The sequence below is a fragment of the Rhinopithecus roxellana genome, chromosome 8 (assembly GCF_007565055.1).
Source record: "Rhinopithecus roxellana isolate Shanxi Qingling chromosome 8, ASM756505v1, whole genome shotgun sequence".
Taxonomy (NCBI): Eukaryota; Metazoa; Chordata; class Mammalia; order Primates; family Cercopithecidae; genus Rhinopithecus; species Rhinopithecus roxellana.
The window spans coordinates 49,399,650-49,421,226 of NC_044556.1; the positions used below are offsets into that span (position 1 = coordinate 49,399,650).

General features: G+C 43.6%; 2 protein-coding genes across 2 annotated transcripts in view; both read left to right on the forward strand.

Annotated features, from left to right (window-relative positions):
- Nucleotides 1-5,466, forward strand: part of LOC104678682 (myomegalin-like) — a 38,803-nt gene extending 33,337 nt beyond the window's left edge. Inside the window, 2 exon segments of the mRNA XM_030934920.1 lie at nucleotides 4,798-4,886; nucleotides 5,379-5,466. Of these exon segments, the coding sequence (XP_030790780.1) occupies nucleotides 4,798-4,886; nucleotides 5,379-5,399 (110 nt within the window). The 3' untranslated portion in view covers nucleotides 5,400-5,466.
- Nucleotides 5,467-11,283: 5,817 nt separating this feature from the next.
- Nucleotides 11,284-21,326, forward strand: LOC104671799 (myomegalin-like). The gene is made up of 8 exons (XM_030934921.1): nucleotides 11,284-11,406; nucleotides 11,882-12,114; nucleotides 12,235-12,275; nucleotides 14,849-14,965; nucleotides 15,994-16,220; nucleotides 17,161-17,304; nucleotides 18,389-18,527; nucleotides 20,698-21,326. Exons 1-8 carry the CDS (start codon nucleotides 11,284-11,286, stop codon nucleotides 20,841-20,843), a joined length of 1,170 nt encoding a protein of 389 aa, XP_030790781.1. The 3' UTR covers nucleotides 20,844-21,326.
- The last annotated feature ends 251 nt before the right edge of the window (nucleotides 21,327-21,577 follow it).

A 21,577-nucleotide genomic window follows, 5' to 3' on the forward strand; every position in this document is an offset into this window, starting at 1 on the left:
GAATAGGTGCAGTGGTCATATCTCCTGGTCTGCCCAGGAGTCCTAATTTACATGTGCCTTGGTTAGCCTAAGTATAGAAAACTGTAGCTGTATTGAATAATTACCCTTTTGGAGAAGTAGAAACTCTTTCCAGAATTTTAGTGGGATTTCATACCCCCAAAAGTGTTTTAGATTATGATTTGGCCTTTTCAAGTCACTTAAAACGTTACTTTGTGAAACATATGAGCTGGAAAGCCCTAAGGCTACCTAAGAGATGCTGCAATTTAAAGACAAAGATAAGCCACAAAGGGGTTTGACTGCAGACAGCAGTTTTCTACCACTTTGTTCCATGGTCAGAATCTGCGTAGATAGAGAATTTTATTTCTTAGCAGAAACTATGGAGGACTATATGGAATCTCAATAGTTTTCTTATGATCCTGACGGGAATGTGTGCAGGCGAAATTGTAGTTTGATAGGAGGCCTCTTTTCCTTGATTCTCTCATACAGCACCATAATATTAAAGTCAGCAGTGGTTGGTTCATGACATGAAAATGTGAGCGTTCTTGTAATGAACGCATGGCAGAGCACCTGGGAGTGAAAGTGAGATGGGGCTGAGAGTATCGGACACAAAGGCCCAGTACCGAAGGAAAGAACACTTGGCACTGCCAACTTATTCATGCTTAAAGTTTTAGTTCTTCAGATCACCTTTTAAAATTAATAAAATACGATCTCTTGCCATGTTCTAAGTAACTGTATAGAAAAACATCACTCCTTTTCTGTTGATCCCATATTAATGGCTTAAAGGAAGATAATAATGACTACAGAGTAGAATTTTGGGGGAAATGGTCTTGACTCCACCCAGTTTGGACTCGTTACTAAAGAATTAACATGTCATGAGCCAGATGTGGTGGCATGCACCTGTAGTCACAGTTACTTGGAGGCTGAGGTGGGAGAATCCCTTGAGCCCAGCAGTTCAAGACCAGCCTGGGCAACATAATGAGACCTCATCTCTAAAGCAAAATAAAACAAAACAAAAAAAGAGGTCATGAAGTTTCCCCTAAGGCTTATTTCTGCATGTTGGAGTTTTAAGACAGTTATCGTTTAATGATGATTGATCCTTTTTGTAAGGCGCCTATTCCAAAGAGTTCAACCTACTTTACTGACAACTCTTCACTTTTTCAATGTCCTGTGACGCAGAGAGCAAAGGGTGTCATTTCAGGCCTCCTGCTGGGGAAACAAGTATTCAGAAATGAAGAAGTGCAGGTGGAATCCATCAAGATCTTTCAGATAATAACATCAAGTATAAAATTTCCTTCTGCTGATGATATTTAGATTCTATGGCCTTCAACTTTCTCAGCCTTCAACTTCTAAGCCCATGGACCACTTCAGTTTACTTACAATAACAATAATAATAATATTGTTTAAGGATGATATTTATTGAGTACACACTGTGTACCAAGCACTGTTCTAAGCACTTCAAAATCAGCAAACCCTTTAAAGTTCACAACAGTGTGGAGCGGATAATGCTCTTAACCTTAATTATTAAATGAAGAAACTTAGTTATGGAAAGGTTATGACTTGCCTAAAGTGACATAACTAACAAAAAAAAAGCACAATTCAAATCTAGACAGTCCATCTCCATAGTTCATGTTCTTAATTATTATGCCATACTCAATTTAAAAAGTTCTACAATAGTATGAATTTTTGCCTCAGTGATAAGAATACCTTATATTTGCATAATGCTTACATTTTCACCCAAGGATTTTATGATCTTATGTTTTAGAGGCTTATTTTTGTGTACTTTGTAGAATTAGATAGCTGATAGAAAATAATTTTCTAAATCTAAATAAGGGACATCTTGGTATCACCTCCATTTTGTGTTGTTCAAAGCCTAGAAACTTCCAAGAACCACAAGTTGAGAACTTTTATTGAAGCCTCAAATAAAAGTTTTTGATAAAATTGCCAGTCTAACGTGTAAAGCTTAATCTCGAAGAAGCAAGTTAAATGAAGAGATTCTTAGCTTTCAGAGAATCTAAAGGTAGCAGACTATTTTATATTTTATCAAAAAATAAACAGAAGAGTCATCAGTATAAAAGCATAGGTACCTTTAAATTAGAAATTCAAAGTATTCCAAGTTAGTTCTGAAGACAGTGTTTCCTTGTGCTGTAAATGTTTAGAAGAGGGTATCACCCACAAAAGAGAAGTTCTCTCATTTATTTAAAAAATGGAAAATAGTAAAAGATGTCCAATGTTAACTTATATACAGAACCTTGTATGAGATAACTTACTCTTTTATTCCCATATTTTCTATAAATTTTTTAGCTTTACCCCTCAAACATGGGGGAAAACGTTTCAGCATTTTAATTCAAATTGGTAAAAGGCTGAGCAACCCTTAAAGTTGCCATAATGGAAGAAGACTGTGAGCTAGCTTAAAGAAGAGAAAGAAGGGAAGAAACAAAACCCCTGTGTAGTAGAGTGTTGAGATGAGATGAACATTTGTTTGTCTCCATCTAATTCCTTATGAAGCCAGAACCATAGCATCCTGCTCTTAAGTGAAGTAAGATGGAGCATTATCCTAGAATGCAGATGTGGCACCAGAAAGGCTGCCAAGATAAGTGGAGGCAGAAAGTGTCAGATAAAAACCGTCAAGACCAGTGACAGTCACCCTTTTCAATTCTCGCTTCTGGAACGTGGCAGGAATGGTTCTGGGATGTGGGCCCAGCTTGACTACACAACCCAGCAACAATGGTAGGGGATGAGGATCCTGACCTCGTAGAGCTGAGCTTTCTTCAACTACAGGATCCTTCTCCAGCCCCGTGTTCAAAAGAGAAACAATGTGAACAGTCTGTTTTCTGTCACTGAGTGAGACAATTCATTTCCCTTGCTGGAAAAACATAAAAGATTGTGATTGCTACTGTTGTACAGGGAAAGATTTCCCCAAGTAAGAATAACATGATGTGGGTGTCCTAGGTAAATTATTATCCTGGGTTCAGTAAGTTTTTAAAGCAGCAAAAGATTAGGGAATGTGTCCATACACCTCTACTCAGCTAGCATCCTGAGTGAGATGGTTTCTGGGGTTGGTTTGAATGAGTAAGTACTGGAAATTCCTCTTGTACAGTGTCTGCCACAGACCTCTAAAGATGCTGAGTGGTAGAGGTGGTAGGGGCTTCACTGAACAAGACCCTTCCTTGATCCAAAGTTAACACAAAGTTCATGGTGTAGATGAGGAAACCTAAGCTGTTATCACAGCATACTTACTACCTGTTAGCACTTCCATGAGATCAGCCTGGGCCATTGCAAATATGTAGATGTGAACTGCCCCACTTACCTTACCCACATTGGGTAGTGAATGCTCATGATTCAAGCAGAGCCTTTCATGCCTAGATGTCTGAACTCAACAGAAGGTTCTTCGGTCTTGGAGGAAGAAGCAAAGATAGATTTGATTTGTCACCAGAAGAAAAAGTGAGTGCCTTCTATCTAACAATCCAGAGTCTTGACTTACTGACACAGCTCTTGTGAAGGCTAGTTGTGTAACCTTGGACTCACCACCTAATCTCTTTGAGGTCCAGGTTAATCAGTGGTCAGAAGTGGAGCTGTAACTGGTTCATTGCTGAGGCTACGATCAGAACAAGATTTCAAGATTTTTTAAGTTGGGGAGGTTCTATAAGACACAGTGAGTGTCACAGTAGATTTTCTTTGATAAATTAACCATAATAAATTTCTACACTTCCCAAAAAATACAGTAATGTAAAAACATAGCTCTTGGTCTTAAAATGTATGAACAGTCTTAATTTTAATCAATATAAGGAGGAAGAAATACCCTAGATTTGTGTTGTCCAGGAGGGTAGCCACCAGCCACATGCAATCATTTAAATATGTTAATTTAAATAAAATAAGATTTAAAATTCAATGATTTGAAATGTGGGCTCTACTACCCACATTTCAAGTGCTCAATAGCCATATATGACTGTGTCCACTGTACTGGGGAACACAGGCACAGAACATTGCTGTCATTGCAGAAAGTCCTCTTGGTCAGCGCTGCCTTAGACCTTTGCCCATACCACAGACTGCAGCTACTTGTACCTTAGAGCAAGGTGTAGATGTTTGGGCCCTAGAGTTGCTGTGTCCATCTTTGGAGAATGAAAGGATGGGTTAAATCGCATGTGGATAAAGCAGTTCAAGAAACCCTTCAGGCAAAGGATGTCTGCATAGAATAAGAGTTTGAGAGAGGTGAGGAGGAAGGGAGGTTAGAGGAAGAAGTTAGGGAACAACTGAATCATTGGGTGTCGTGAATCTTGACTAGACCTGAACCTTAGGAGGACACAGGACCCCCGGAGGGAAGTTCCTCAGAGAGATTGTCACCCTATGCATAAATGATCCCAACAATAGATACCTCTGAGAGAATCAGGGCAGCTCTAATCTCTAGGCACTCAGTGGTGGGGAAAGGGTTAGGCATGTTGGATTCATGTTATGGAAGAGAAAGTTTTTATGTAGCCAGGCAATGGGGAATAATTCAGGCTTTTTTGACATTTGAGTGTGTTAACCAGTGTATCCGACAGTCGACTCCTTAGAAATGGGTCTGTGCAGGCAAAGTCAGCTTATGTTGTGAGGCTCAGGCTTGAGTATGAGTAAGAAAGTGTCTGTGATACAAAAAGTTCTATTTTTCTTGCCAGCCCTGCTGGCGAGGGAGAATTTCTTCCCCATGTATATGGAGAAAGGAAGAAATCAGAGGCAGCTGGCAAAAAGAGTATAACTTAACCTGCTGTCTGGAAGCCATCTGTGAAGGGAATCACTTTTCTTTTCTGGACTTATTTCCAGGTGCAGCTGCAGGGGATGACACGGAAGATGCAAGCACTGAGTTCATTGACAGTATTGAGGAGGAGGCCACACACCATAGTCACCAGCAAGTAAGTCAGTGTCAGGGTCTGAAGCTTCCAGGGTGGATGGCACACAGCCCTTCTGAGGTCTGATGGTCTCCTGCAGCCCGTGTGGACTTAGAGTGAGAAGATTTTTTTTATATATAAACCACTTCTCAGTCATCTTCCTGTTCTCCTTGAACTTCCTGGCTGCCTTTCCAACCCATATCTTCACTCCATTTTTCTCTCCAATCCACCCTTTGGTTTGTATTATATCTCTTTCTTCTGCTTCCTGCCCCCTCCTACCCACCTTTGCCTCTATTTATTCTCTGTAGCTATAGCTTCAGAAGAATTTTTACTTGCAAGACAATGGACACACTCCCCTTGGGCTTTTTGTAACTGAAAAGCACCACAGAAGACAGGGAGTCATCAAAGGGCTGCTCGGGGAGGTGGTGGGGTGAAGGACCTGCTTGGGAAGAAACTCCAAGAAGACTGGAATGCTTCCAAAGCAAGGATCTTTCTCAGTGAAATCTCATTATACAGAGAGAACCTTATGCAACCTGACAAACCACTGAGGTCATGGTGACTCAATGATCAGCAGATGGTTCTTCAACAGCAATCCCCTGTCAAGCCTCAGAACTTGAGGCTGAAGCATTGTTTCCATCCACCATCAGTGAAGATGTAACTAGCATGTTACAAGAGTGAATAATCTGGACTTCAGAGATTAAGTCACCAATAGTGATCCCACAAGCACTCACTGGAACTCCTATAATGTCTCCACTTTGCCCGTGCCATTTAGCAATCTCATGTCCTAGATGGACTGTGCCTATGATTCTTAAGGAGAAAGTGAATCATTGGAAGGTGTCCCACACAAGCAGCTGGACTTTCCAGTGACAGCTTTCTTGGGGCTTTTAGGAAAACTATACAAGAAATGAGGCTTTCTGGGTCTGCCTGTATGTCTTCTGCATAAGAAAAAGAGGAGACATTGAATCAACCAATAAGAAGAGCCCAAGTGAGCGTCCTCAAATCTTTTGGGATTTGGCACTTGGGGACATGAGTAGTTGTCTGGGATATGTCATGTTCTCAACAGTTTCTTTATAGTAGTTGGATCACCTTCTTGTAGTAGGATCAACCTTCTTGTTGCTGTAGCTGTACCCGACCTTCCCTGCTCCCTTGAGTGCTTGCATGAGCTCCACTTTTTCTTTTACTTGAACAGCTTCTCCTGAGTCCTCCTTACTGATGGTTGTGTCTTTAATTATGTACATCTCTGTCCCTCCAGACAGATCCCTCTGTCCTCACTCTCTGATTTCACTGAGGATCTTGGGTGAGAGAGAGGGACCTGCGGGATGAACAAATGTCTACTCTAAGACAGCTAGATTGGGAGGTTGGCTGGTCACTGATGGTTATAATGACTGACTGTGGGACAAGATTAACTTCAGAATAAATGAACAGGAGACACAGATATGAAGACAGTCAGATTCTGATTGATATGGTCTGAAGTGCTCCTGGTATTGCAAGTCATTTGCTCCAATTCTCAACTGTAGGCAAACTGAGTTGTAAAGTTGCTTCTTCTTCAGCCTTCTTTCCTGTAGCCTAGAATGGAGAATCTGACCAGACCCCATTTTGAGAAGGTCAGCCCACCCTGGAATGAACATTTTACATTAGGGCATTTGTATTTCCCTCACAATACTTGCCACATTACTTGGCATAGGAGAGATGCTTAGTGTAATTATGAGTTAACCAGCCTTTGGATCAGGGCTTGACTCATGGTAGACAAAGTATGTGCCTGCTGGATGGAAGAATCTCTTGGGTAAGCACCATTTTTCTTTCTATCGCCTTTCCTTGAAAATACATCTTCAGCTTTGGGTAGGAGGAATCTTGGGGTATGAAATCATTGCAAATTTACTTCATCTTTCTGGAGTTTGAGGTTGTGACTCTCCTGCTACCAATTAAATAAAGCTTACTTTGCCGTAACTGTTTTGTGTCCAGTTTCTCAAAATTTGTTTGCTTGTTTCCAGGGAAGTGGTCCCTTGTGGTAGATTTTGAGCTTCTCCTTGTTACGTCCTTGGAAGGTAAACTTTTGCTTGACACCAAGCTCCCTTCCTACTCCAAGCATTCATACACTTTCCCTAACAGACACATCCAACCTTGTCTTTCTTCCAAGGTGAGAATCACCTTTTGGCCAATGCAAGTTGCTTGCTCCTTATTTTTTGGACTCAGCCACCTCAGGAAGCCTCGTGTCTGGCCATGATAGTAATTTTCCCTAGATTATCTCCCACGAAAGTTTATTCTCAAGCAGATGTAAGATCTATCATAAATACCTATGAAATTGCTGTGAAAGAAACTAATCAACCATTGCATTTGTTATGTGAGCTTTTGTAATGGAGAAAAAATTAATCAAGAATAAAGATTCAAGCCCAGGTAGTGTGCATCTATAGTTGCAGCTACTTAGGAGGCTGAAGCAAGAGAATCTCTTGAGCCCAGGAGTTCAGGGCCAGCCTGGGCAACATAATGAGACCCCCACTTCTTAAAGAAAAAAAATCAAGATTCAAATACAAAGAACAGACATTAGTAGTCAAAGTGTGATAAACTTCAAAAAAGCTATTTAAAAAATTAGTTATTTTTGATTGACAAATCATAATTGTATACATTTATGGGGTATGATATGATTATTATATATATACATACACACACATATATACACATACAAACAATATGGAATGATTAAACCAAGCTAATTACGTATTCATCAACTTGCCTACCTATCATTTTTGGTGGTGAGACTTTGGAAATTTACTCTTATTTTGAAATATACATTATTATTGGCTATAGTCACCCTGCTATGTAATACATCTCAAGACCTATTCTTTTTGTCGATACCTTCGATCAACAATTTCCCCTACTCTCCCTCCCCACTCCACCAGCCTCTAGTAACCACCATTCTACTCTCGGCTTCTATGAGTTCAACTTTATTAGATTCCATATATAGGTGAGCTTATGTGGTATGTGTCTCTGTGTGCCTGGCTTATTTCACTAAGCATAATGACCTTCAGATTCATTCATGTTGTCACAAATGACAGGACCTATCCCCTGACATTTTAAGTTTAAATAGTATTCCATTGTGTATTATCTGCCACGTTTTCTTTACCCATTTATCTACTGATGGACCTAGGTTGGTTCTTCATCTTGACTATTTTGACTAATGCTGTAATGAACATGAGAGTGCAGATATACCTTTAACATATTCATTTCAGTTCCTTTGGATACGTACCCAGAAATGGGATTACTGGATCATAAGGTAGATTCTATTTTTAGGTTTTTGAGGAAACTCCATACTGTTTTCCACACCAGCTGTACTAATTTACATACCTAGTCACAATGTGTGTGTTCCCTTTTCTCTGCATTATCTCTAACACATCATTCACCTTTCTGATAAATGCCACTCTAACAGGTGTGAGATGATATTCATTATGGTTTTAATTTGCATTTCCCTAATGATTAGTGATGCTGAGAATTTGAGAAAAGCTCATTTTTAATGCCTTAATGTTGAGCACTGGCTTAACATTGTGACAGATATGAAACAATAGGGTAAAAACAAAACAATGTCATTCAAACAGGATATCAGATTTGCACATAGGCCTTTGTGGGGCAAATGGGAACCCAGCGCACAAAAAGTTGAATTATATGGAAGCAATATCACAAGTGAGTTAGGAAGTGTGAAAAAAAAATAAGAGAGATATAATTAAAAATAGACCTAATGGATTCACACTATCACTACAAATACTGGAAGCCCTGGGGTTTCATTTGGGAGAAAGAAATATTTGCTTTCATACATGATCAAAACTAATGAAAAGGAGGCCGGGCACGGTGGCTCAAGCCTGTAATCTCAGCACTTTGGGAGGCCGAGACGGGCGGATCACGAGGTCAGGAGATCGAGACCATCCTGGCTAACACGGTGAAACCCCGTCTCTACTAAAAAATACAAAAAACGAGCCGGGCGAGGTGGCAGGCGCCTGTAGTCCCAGCTACTCGGGAGGCTGAGGCAGGAGAATGGCGTAAACCCGGGAGGCGAAGCTTGCAGTGAGCTGAGATCCGGCCACTGCACTCCAGCCTGGGCGACAGAGTAAAACTCCGTCTCAAAAAAAAAAAAAAAAAAAAACTAATGAAAAGGCTAGATCCTGAGTTACGAGTTACTTTTCAGGCATTTACATTTAAAACTTAGCCAAAGAAAGTCCACTTTGAGATGGAAATATGAAAATGCAAATTAGCCTGGGGAAAAATCAGATCCCTAGGCAATGTTTGATTTTCTCACTTTAAACTGGGAAATTAGATCAGATGTACCTTAAGGTTTTTCTGGTGTTAACATTCATTGTTCATAATTTTTTCTTTTTAAAGAAAATAGGTATATTGAAATCAATAGAACAAGACAACATCTATTCAGAAGGCATTTTAATAATGGGTAAGCTTCATTAAAGTTAGACTTTATTTTTAAGCAGAGGGAATCCTTAAGACCTAGAAAAGAAAAATGCTGTGCCCGCACTCAAGACTAATGGCAAAGTGCGTTTTAGTTAAGTTACTTGGAAAGAGTTTATACAGAATGACTACATCACACAGTTTAAATGAGGGATGGGATCATAAGCTTTCAGAAGTGGTTTTATTTGGTCCCCCTTCCTTTATTTTGTCACAAATGCTGGGGGGGGCAGGGCGCATATAGAGATGGCCACCAGTCTGATTAAGCCTGCCAGCAGAGTCTTAGAGACAGACATTCCCGGGAGCCTGCCAAATCTCAGGCTCACAAAGCCCAAGTAAGACTGGGTGCCTGGGAATTGAGTGGCTTTGTCTAAGGACGTTTCTTCTTTGACCTGGGTACACAGGTCTTCACAACCTCAACTGCTATGCTACTGAACACCATTGCACATGCATACTGTGAATCAACCCTGCCACAAACCTGTGACCTAGATTTGAACATACTTTGTTATGGGGAATAGCAAAAGTCAGTGGCTTTGCCCAACCCCAGCAGCTCTGTCAATCGTTGATCCATATAAGCTGTTCTGGGCCCTGCTCTGTTCAATGTATTGGTGACCTGAATGGAGATATAAAGCACATAATTGGCCGGGGGCAGTGGCTCACGCCTGTAATCCCAGGACTTTGGGAGGCTGAGGCGGGCGGATCATTTATAAGTGACAAGGTCAGGAGATTAAGACCATCCTGGCTAACATGGTGAAACCTCATCTCTACTAAAAACACAAAAAATTAGCCGGGCGTGGTGGCAGGCGCTTGTAGTCCCAGCTACTCGGGAGGCTGAGGCAGGAGAATGGTGTGAACCCGGGAGGCAGAGCTTGCAGTGAGCCAAGGTCGTGCCACTGCACTCCAGCCTGGGCGACAGAGAGAGACTCCATCTCAAAAAAATATATATATATATAATTAATTCTACAAATTAGCCCCAATCAGGGGGCCACTACATGATTTGTGGAAATGCCCATCAAATATTTGGATGACTTAGATAATTGGGGAATGATTCAGTATAGCCAGAATGAATTTATTTATTTATTTTTTTTTTTTTTTTTTTTTTTTTGAGGCAGAGTCTCGCTCTGTCGCCCGGACTGGAGTGCAGTGGCCAGATCTCAGCTCACTGCAAGCTCCGCCTCCCGGGTTCCCGCCATTCTCCTGCCTCAGCCTCCCGAGTAGCTGGGACTACAGGCGCCCGCCACCTCGCCTGGCTAGTTTTTGTATTTTTAGTAGAGACGGGGTTTCACCGTGTTAGCCAGGATGGACTCGATCTCCTGACCTCGTGATCCGCCCGTCTCGGCCTCCCAAAGTGCTGGGATTACAGGCTTGAGCCACCGCGCCCGGCCCAGAATGAATTTATAAGTGACAATTACAAGTCATGATATTTATAGAGATGAAAGAAAACAACATGACTCAGCAACAGCTGTGGGGAGGGGTGGAAAATTCAGAGGTCAGAATTGACCCGAAGTTAAGTAAAAGCTCCAAATGCTGCCACTGAGAAGAAAAAGAAGCCAATGTGACATTGGGACGTATTTAGATAATATTGGACAGACAGGCAGGAGCTCCTTTTACTAAAGTAATTAGTCACATATTAAGCAGATTATCATACTCAGATTTTGATTTCTACACTTTTAAGAGCATGGGAAAAAACCAAAGATAAGCCCAAAATGAACAATAACAAAGTCTAAAAGTTAACAAATTCCCATTTGATGAAAAGTCATAAGATCTGCTTTAATTAAAACATTGATGAATAACTTCAAGAGTGTCCTCGAGAAATAGAAAGGTGCTGGGCAATTGTTCCTGCCTCTGTTTCTTCCACATGCTGAGATTTGTAGAGAGAGTTTGTCTGGCAGCATCGGCATACGGATAATAACCAAAAAGCGAGGTCGGCTGCTTGGCAGGGTGGCTTCGCCTGCACCTCCCAGTAGCTGCCGATGGAATGGTTGGTGTTGTCTTCCCTGTAGCTCCACCTTATTCTAATTCTGTGACTATGTCTGCTGACTGTTTCCCCAGTGCCCCGAGTCCTCCCTCTCAGCTGTCCTTGGGGGAGTCAGAGTTACAGGCAGGGCCTTAGGCTTTGTGCCCTGATACCTTAAGCCATCATCTCCCGCCATCCAGGACTCAAGGGTTGCAGAGCTGATGAAGCTTCCTGACTTGTGAGAAAACTCGCAGGACTCTGTCTCCTCGGGAAGAGAAGAAGCACCACATTCACACCCTCCAGTCCTGTTTCAACCTCATTTGTTTGCATTTGTTTTAATTTCTTATGTGCTTTTCTCCCTCACCATCTCTGGATTCTTCTGTTCTCCACTCCTCCTGCTCCACTCCTCCATTCCTCCTGCTCATTTGGTGTGTCCTTCCCACCCAAACCAGTCCCCAGTGCCTTTATGCCTGACTAAGGAGGTTCTGGGTAGGGAGTTCATTTTAGATCTGCTTTTTTTGTTTGTTTTTGTTCTCATTGAGAACTGCCTTTGCAATCTCATGTTTCTCTTGGGTATTCTTTAATGGCCTAACTTCTTCAAACCACGATTTTCTTTTAGCTCATCAAGGTGGCTTTGGAGAAAAGTCTGGCAACTGTGGAGACCCAGAACCCATCTTTTTCCCCTCCTTCTCTGACGGGAGGGGACAGTAACAGGTGTTTTCAGGAAGAAATACTCCACCTGAGGGCTGAGATCCACCAGCACTTAGAAGAGAAGAGGAAAGCTGAGGAGGAACTGAAGGAGCTAAAGGCTCTAATTGAGGAAGCAGGATTCTCCTCAGTGTCCCACATCAGGTAGGACGTTCTTCCCAGAGAAGGGGAGCTTGCGGGTCGAGAGGCACCACAGCCAAGGGCCTCACCTTGCTGCAGCCAAGGCATCCATGCTGACAAGGGGCTACTTGGTCCATATCCCAGGCAGAAATGCATTAATATTTCTACAAAGTCTTTAGATAAAAGTAAGTAATATTGGCTAATGGTAATCACTTTCTGTTATTCAAATAATCCTGGTCTTAATTCAGTATAACAATGCCCACTATTATTGTGCATCTGCCAATTATACATATGACAGTCATGGTGGAAACCTCCTTGTTACATGACCAGTATTGCTCTTTTTAATTGACTGAAACATGTAAGGAATCCCTGCTACCTAGTATGTTTCACTGCTGTATAGAGAACCAGAACAGTCCACGGAGGAGGATTTTTTTTTTTTTTTTTTTTTGAGGTGGAGTCTCACTCTGTCGCCCAGGCTGGAGTGCAGTGGCGAGATCTTGGCTCACTGCAAGCTCCGCCTCTCGGGTTCGTGCCATTCTCTTGCCTCAGCCTCCCGAGTAGCTGGGACTACAGGCGCCCAGCGCTATGCCGGGCTAATTTTTCTTTTTTTTTTTCTTTTTCTTTTTTTTTTTTTTTTTTTTTGTATTTTTACTAGAGACGGGGCTTCACCATGTTAGCCAGAATGGTCTCAATCTCCTGACCTCGTGATCCCCCTGCCTTGGCCTCCCAAAGTGCTGGGATTACAGGTGTGAGCCACCGCTCCCTGCCGGAGGGTTTCTGTAGAGGCCCCTCCCTCTCCTCTCAGCTCTCGTTCATAAGTCCTTGAATCATAGAATATCAATTTTAATCATCTCTGCTGCTTTAGTAATTTTATAAAAATAGCAGATAGCTGATTCACCGGTTAGACTGGCCACTTTGTCTTTGATGGCTTTTTGACAAAAGATACTTGGAGAACATGCTGATACTGTAGGGCTGATCCATTTATTCATTCACTCCCAGGACTACAATCATCACTGCCTGTTTGGAGTACAGCTGTCCAACTTCTAAATCATGCCCTGTTGTTTCCCTGCATCTTACCTGCCACTTAATCTTCCCCGAATAATGTTAGCACTTTGAAAAGGACCTAGGCATCTAGCCTCATGTCCTTGTTTCATAGCTGAGGAAACTCAGGCCTAGAAAGTTTCAAGTGACTTGCTCAAGGTTGCATAATAGTCTGTGGCTCCCAATTTCTAACATCTAAACCTTGTTTCTATACTATACACTTTGTCAAACAATTTTTTAAAAATTCTTGTGGATGTTCTAAGTGCTGATTCTTTTGCTCTGAATTATTATAATAACTTTTTCCTTAAGTTCTACTTAAAGCATATTATTTTACTTAAATTTTTGTATGTGTAAACTTCATTGAGTTGTCATAGGTAAGAACAGTACATCTCTTTTGATTCTATTGTTGAACCTACAATCAAACCATCTGTAGATATCCCTGTGGATTATTTTCCTTTGTTACTAACCTGAAACTCTGATTTGTTCAACCCTCCACCCAACCTACAAAATCACTGATACTGTAGAAGGTAGAATCTAATGCGTTGTTGTTCCTTTCAAGGTTTTGTTGAGTTTTTCTTTTATTTGTTTGTATGTAGAAACATCAGGGTTTTTTTTAAAACATGAAGTTAGAACATAATATTAAATATCCTTTTCCATATATACATGTGCCCTCTTTATCCCCCTTCACATCCCAGTTTTGGTAAAATGCCTATCCCCTTTTTCTTTATTGAGAAACTGTCTCATAGATTGTCTTTCTGTATCCTGTGTCCTATTTTCCTCCCAGAAACACACCAGAGAAGCTCTGCTCTAGGTTCCAAGACTCCTGGATTCTGAGAAATTCAATCTAGGTGCATAGCCCACTGCTGATCCTTCCAGTTGTGAACTACCCATTTCCTGTGCATCCTCTAGCTCAGGGGTTCTCAGTTTAGCATGCTTAAGAATCACCTGTGGGCTGGGCATGGTGGCTCACGCCTGTAATCCCAACACTTTGGGAGGCCAAGGCAGGCGGATCACCTGAGGTCAGGAGTTCAAGACCAGCCTGGCCAGCATGGTGAAAGCCCGTCTCTACTAAAACTACAAAAATTAGCTGAGCGTGGTGGTGTGTGCCTGTAGTGTGTGCCAGGTACCCGGGAGGCTGAGGCAGCAGAATTGCTTGAACCCAGGAGATGGAGGTTGCAGTGAGCCGAGATCTCACCACTGCATTCGAGCCTGGCAACAGAGTAAGACTCTGTCTCAAAAAAAAAAAAAAAAAAAAAAAAAAAAAAAAAAAAAAATCACCTCTGGACCTTAAGTAAAATGTGGATTCATAGGCCTTAGCTCTACAGCTTTTTTAACCTCCACCTTATGGGATTCTGCTGTTGGTATTTCTCAGGTCTGCAGCTAGTACAGCAGGGACTGAATGACTTCCCTGTTAGACCCTGAGCTAGCCATACCGTATATGCAATTTCATTTAAGCATCTGCTAACTCCACTAGGTAAGTGTTATCATCTTTACTTTATATAAAAGGAAACTGAGGCTCAAAGAAGTTAAGTGAATAGACTTGTTACAGCCATGTTTGCTTTCACTCAACCCTAGTGTGAGTTTGCTATTGTGGAAAGAATTTATCTGGAATGTCTTGGTGAAAATTAGACCTCAGTGGGGACGGCTAGGTGTGCATGTGCTTCACGTGCAGGGGGTTCCAGGGCTCCTGAAAACTGTGGTTGCCTTTACCCCCTAGATTCAGCTGTGTCCCCTCCAGTCTGGGATGTTGTGATGAATTCCCCAGCTCTGGTCCTCCCCAGCTCTGCTTCCTCTACTCCTGGCTCAGAAACGGCCATAATCCACAGAACAAATGGTAAATAAGGCAACTAAAGGGCCCAGGGACTGATGATGGAAAGTGATTAATGCAAGCAACCTTTTGTTCTCTCTAAACATATTATCTGTATTTAGAGAGTTTTCTCTGCATGCCCCAAGGGCTTTAACCCTACTCACTGCACCTTCTGTGACTGCCTTTCTTTTTTTTTTTTTTTTCTTTATTATACTTTAAGTTCTAAGGTACATGTGCACAACGTGCAGGTTTGTTACATATGTATACTTGTGCCATGTTGGTGTGCTGCACCCATCAACTTGTCATTTACATTAGGTATAACTCCCAGTGCCATCCCTCCACCCGCTCCCCTCCCCATAATAGTCCCTGGTGTGTAATGTTCCCCTTCCAGAGTCCAAGTGATCTCATTGTTCAGTTCCCACCTATGAGTGAGAACATGTGGCGTTTGGTTTTCTGTTCTTGCGATAGTTTGCTGAGAATGATGGTTTCCATCTGCATCCATGTCCCTACAAAGGACACGAACTCATCCTTTTTTATGGCTGCATAGTATTCCATGGTGTATATGTGCCACATTTTCTTAATCCAGTATGTCAGTGATGGACTTTTGGGTTGGTTCCAAGTCTTTGCTATTGTGAATAGCGTGTGGCTGCCTTTCTTGACATTGTTCATCCTCCTGTAGTTTTCCTACTGCTGTTTTTGCTTCATGGCACCATAATCTCTCCATTCTTGAAAATGTTCTCTGTATCCAGCTTGATTTCCTTGTCTGTGTCTTCTCTACCCAGAAACTTATTATTTATTATGATTTGTCCTATTGCATTTGCCAATAAGGAAAAAATTGTCCCCTGGCAAATTTATCATTAAGAGATCATGTAAGAAAGATTATAAAAATACAGAAGCCAGAAGATCTCTATGGACTTTGCCCCACCCTTGTACATTCCAAGGCTTCCTTTCTTGTTCCCAGCCTCTTCCTTTTCTTGTCCCCTACCTGAGTTGGAGTAAACTGACGATATCATTATGAATAACGGAAGATTCTGTCGTGTTATTTTCTTTTCCAGGCTTGGGTTTGGATACTTCTCCAGTAATGAAGACCCCTCCTAAGCTGGAGGGTGATGCTACTGATGGCTCCTTTGCCAACAAGCATGGCTGCCATGTCATTGGCCACATTGATGACTACAGTGCCCTGAGAGAGCAGATTGCGGAGGGCAGGCTGCTGGTCAAAAAGATAGTGTCTCTTGTGAGGTCAGCGTGCAACTTCCCTGGCCTTGAAGCCCAAGGCACAGAGGTAATCACACCTGTAGCTTTAGGTGCACTCTTTCTTTGTGCCCTTTCTTCCTTTGATGTTAACTCCTTCTCCCACCATTTTTGTTTTTGTTTTTGTTTTTTCATGCTTTGCATCTCTCAACAGCTGAGGCTTCCTCTTCCAGGTACAGCAGCCAGGCCCTGTCTTCTCTATCTCCTATTTTCACTGTGAGTTCCACTCTGTTCCAGATGTAGCTGACTGGATATTTCCCCTCAGCCCCACAGAAACACATGGCATTGCCTAGCAGCCTTTGGTAGCTTATTATCTACCACACTCATGCAGGCACATGACCATCTGTGGGCAGAGTTGACACAATGGGGTGGACAGAAACTGAAGGATTTGCAGGTGTATGGCCCCCACATGTGGAAGGGGCGAGAAGCCTGGCAGCCATGGCATTTCCTTGTGCAGACTGCAGAGGGGGAGGGAAGGCAGTCAGCAAAGCTTCTGAGAGCGCCTTGCCAGTGAGAGAGACCAGGCACCAGTGGCTGTGCTGTCTGAGCTGCTGGAGACCCATGAATGCGTAGGGACAGCCCTGCCTCCACAGAACCCCACATAGAGGGCAAGACACACACCCAAGTAGATCAGCACAGTAAGGGGCTACAGGCACAGCATGAGAAGTCATCCTCTGTGCTGTGAGGCTGCCAATGCAAACGTGGTCATTTATCTCAGGCAAGGAAGGTAACAGGTTCATAGAGGACACAGCAAGGGGGGTGAGTTTTGAAAGCCTTGTGGGTTCTGCAGGTGGAGGGAGGCATACCTGGTAAAGGGAGCAGCACCTTAGTTCTGAGAACTGCAAATGGTTGTGCGAGGGCTTCACAGTTCAAGCAGGCCCATGTTCTGTGCCTCACTCACAAAGGAAGCTGGAGCCCATGCAGGGGGAAGAAAGTAATCTCTGCGCTCCTGTGATGTTACCTTTCCCCAGGTGCTAGGCAGCAAAGGCATTCGTGAGCTTCGGAGCAGCACCAGTGCCCTGCACCATGCCCTGGAGGAGTCGGCTTCCCTCCTCACCGTGTTCTGGAGTGCGGCCCTGCCAAGTACCCACATCCCTGTGCTGCCTGGCAAAGTGGTAATATGCCAGTGTCCTTTCTTGGTTCAAACCCAGTTCTCCTGCCCTCCAATACTGTTCTGTCTCCTCAATGTCACAGCTTTTCCAGAAAATCAGGAGCCACATAGTGAGTTGGTATAGACAGGACCTTAGAGGAGTGTCCCTGGAGGGACATCTCTGACCCATGGTGGCTGCTTTCATTGCAGCTCTAAATACATCCCATTCCCCACCAGCCCCCTGGTCCCTAGATAAAAAATCAAAGAAGAAAAGGAAGGGGTGTGGAGAAGGCAGAGGCATCATAACCCTGGCAATCCATAAATGTTCAGTTTCTTTACCTCTCTGAAATTTGGCTGAGCTGAAATTCAGTTAAAGCTTCAGCACCCATCTCCCACCCCTCAGATCCCATGGTCACATGATCACAGAATGCCCCCATGAGACTGAGCCTTTTTAGCCACTGCCTGGAATCCCAGCATATCACTTCAGCTGGCATCTCTGGACCAGGCCTGGGGAAAGTCAGCCACCCCTCAGGATCTGCTCAGAGCTCAGGCTAACTCTGACTGGCAGACCTTTGTGTAGGCAGGTTTCAGGATCCCCTCCCCAGGGATTCTAGCTCCAGATCAATGTCACCAATACCTTTTGGATCCAACTATGCTAATTCCAGGGAGAGGGTGTTTTGCCATTTTCATGTTGGCACAAATATTTACAAACTTGCAAACTTTCCTGAGTCCAGATCTCTCTCCCCAACATAACATTTCTGAACTTTCAATCTTTGTGAAGGGAGAGTGACAGAACTGATATCAGGACTAAAGCAAGGTCCTCTTCAGAGTTGGGAGTTTTATTCCAGCCTGAAGCGAGATTCTCTTAAGCTACAGGTATGTGGGCCTGTGCTAGTCTACATGGGGAATTCCAGAGTGTCAATATTCCTACCTAATGGCCTCATCCTAAACTGTCCTCAGCTGGAGGTATCTGAGGCTGTGAAGGAGGAAATCCAGTTCAGGAGAGTGGAGAAGATTGTAGAATCCTTCTTTGAATTGGAAAGAACCACAAAGCACAGGGTGCTTCAGGCCTTCTGCCTGTTCAGTAAGAGTCTGTTCCTGTTATCCAGGGAGAATCAACAGAAAGGGAACTTTTGGAACTGAGAACCAAAGTATCCAAACAGGGGCGGCTCCTTCAGAGCACAGCTGAGCGTCTGAAGACCGCGAACCAGCAGAAGGAGAGCATGGAGCAGTTCATCGTCAGCCAGCGTAGGTTCCCTGAGAGGGAATGGGGGAAGAAACGGGCAGTCTTCCCAATGCCCCACTTGTGCTGCAGAGGAGCAGTGACCGGGGGGCTTGGAGATGTTGGGAATGGTTACTGATTTGATGTCCCCAACCCCCTGTGCCACGAGCAATTGTGGATGCAGAGGGAGGGGAAGACAGACTTAGAGGTAAGGAAACTACTGCACCAGTCAGAGGCACCAAGCCTGTCTCCAACCCATCACCATCCATTAGCAGATCTTATAGGTGACCCTTGGCCTGCTTTGGCCTTCCAGGAGAAGATTTTGGGTCCACTTGCAACATCACAGGTCCTCAGTGAGTGTCCTGCTAGTTTCTGTTCCCATCACCCTCCCACCCCGTCAGCTCCTGCCCCTGTATCTTGGTTCACTCTCACATTGTCATCATCTCTCCTTTTTACTCCAATTTTTCTTCTTTGATGCAGAGTCAGGAGACTGGAGAAATGCAATTCAGCTGACTCTTGAAGTCATTAGACATTCAGGAGTCTGCCTCGGAATGAGCTTTTGGTAGAGGGATCTTGAGGCCAGTTATGTGTTCTATTCTTCATGAAAAAGTAAAAGCAATTTGCAACCTAGTAAACTGATTTCACTGCACACTCCTGGGTTAAGAACAGCAATTTGGTTTCGATATATCTTTAAGTAATATGACAAAAGAGATCTGTTGGATCTCATTGGTCTAAAAGAGAATTTATTAGTAAATAACAACTGAACCTTCAGGGGAAAAATGTTACAAATATAACAGACATTATCTATGTTTACTTAAAACACTAAGTGTTCGCTGGCCGTGGTGGCTCACGCCTGTAATCCCAGCACTTTGGGAGGCCCAGGCGGGCGGATCATGAGGTCAGGAGATCGAGACCATCCTGGCTAACATGGTGAAACCCTGTCTCTACTAAAAATACAAAAAATTAGCTGGGCGAGGTGGCGGGTGCCTGTAGTCCCAGCTACTCGGAGGCTGAGGCAGGAGAATGGCGTGAACCTGGGAGGCAGAGCTTGCAGTGAGCTGCAATCCGGTCACTGCACTCCAGCCTGGGCAACAAAATGAGACTCCGTCCCAAAAAAAAAAAAAAAAAATACTAAGTGTTAATCATTCCCTAGGAAGCGCTTTGAAGAAAAACTTGAGGTATATGAAATGGTTTAAAAATCAGAAACTAAACCTTTTAACGTGGACTTCAGAGCTTTGCCATAAGCAATTGAGCATATTCCTAGAAATGTTTCTAAACTGTAACCTGAGAGAATGTTGATCTCCACAGTGTGAAAATGGCTTGGGCCAGTTTAACTTGCTCTTTGTTTTTTTTTTTTTTTTTTTTTTTCCCACTAATTCCCTTTTGTTTTTCTCTGATAATTCTTCTCTTTCCTGAGCCTCTTTAGAGCAACATTTACAGGATTGCCTCTGTAAAGCCTTATTCCTGTCCCAGAAAAGGTAACCCAAAAAGTCTCTAGTATCCACTAAAAGGTAACCCAAAAGTCTCTAGTATCCACTGGCCTTCTCCAGTGTGGAAGCTTTCCCCTCCACCTCCCATAGATCACTGGAAAGGACCCGAGGCCTCGGTTCTAATCCCTGGCTTATCACTAACTGGCGTGTGGCTTCGGCTTGTCCCTTAGTCTCTGTGAGACTGCTGCACCCTCATCTGTCAAAGATGGATCTGGACTTAGTTGAGCTTTGAGGTCCTTGTGGACTTGGCCCCTCCACACACTCATTATGGCGACTGGACAGAAACTTAACAGAGGACTTCCCCGCAAAATGTCCTCTTCTTCCTACAATAGGCTGTTTCTATATGTGCATGTTTCATGCTAAGCACTTCTTTCTTGGATGGAGATGGCAAAGGCCTCTTTCTGCTGAGACAAAGTGATTTGGAGAGTCACCTGGCCCCTAAAGAGGCAGCGGTAGGATCCAGCCACCCAGTGTGCGGTGAATTGGAGCAGGAATCTCAGCACACAGGGAGGTGGGGACGCTCCCCATAACCTCAGGCACCTGTTGCTCCTCCAGACTGCAGCGCATGCTCTTAGCTCATCCTCTTAACTGGCTCTCACCATGCTCCTGATTTTGGTCACCCCGTAGCTCTCACTCCAGCTTCAGGTAGCCATCAGTAGGGCCTGGCAATATACGCTGATTTGGATTGTTTTATTTTTGTCTGCAGGTGAAATCCCTAAGGGCTCTGTTGTGTACTCCAGTCTTGTGACCCTTGCCTTCCAGGCACCATGCAAGAAGCGCAGCCACCAGAAGTCCTTAAAACAGCAGGAAAGGTGGGCCTGTCCCCCTTTTGTGCAGCTACCTATTTGCTGAGGAGCATCTGGGCCTCGTTCCTCCAAGTCCACCGGAGGGTCCAGAAGAGGGAGTCAGAGATGTATCCTGGTGGAGCTGGGAGAAAGCCAGAAAGCCTTTCTGAGAGCTATGGAATACCGTTAGCCAAGGTCCACTTGGCCCAGCACTAAGCAGAAGATGCGTAGTTTGCATAGAAGGTTTCATGGTACTGCTTCTCAACAGCCCCGCAGCTTGGGAACTAGCAACAGCACATTTCTTGCCTCATCAGCTGTCCTGAGACGGAAAACTCAGTGGATATAGGACCCTGATTCCGATGAATGGGGCACGTGGTCCCAATGCTGGAGCTCCTCTGGCAGGTTCTAAAAGCACACTACTGAGCAGCGGTGCCCTGCCGGACACTGCTGGTGGGGCTCAGTGAGCACTACTCAGATCCACACCTGACCCTGCTGGGTTGAGTCAGGCTGGGCTTTGGTCTGCACTGTAGCACCTGTGTTCTTTGAGTTCACATCATCAATGTGGTGACTTCCCAGATACCATCTCAGGCTTAACCTAGCACATCCGATTTCTTTTCTTCTATGGTATCCAAATTGGACTGACCTCACTTCAAATATGCTGTCCCATTTTGTCATCCTGTCTTACTTTGGGGAAATTGGGGACTGATGGCCAGACCAATTCTGTTGAAATTCTTGCATAGAGCAAACCTGTGCTCATTTTTAAGTGGCATGGGAGAGGCCCCCAGCCATAGCAAAGCCTAG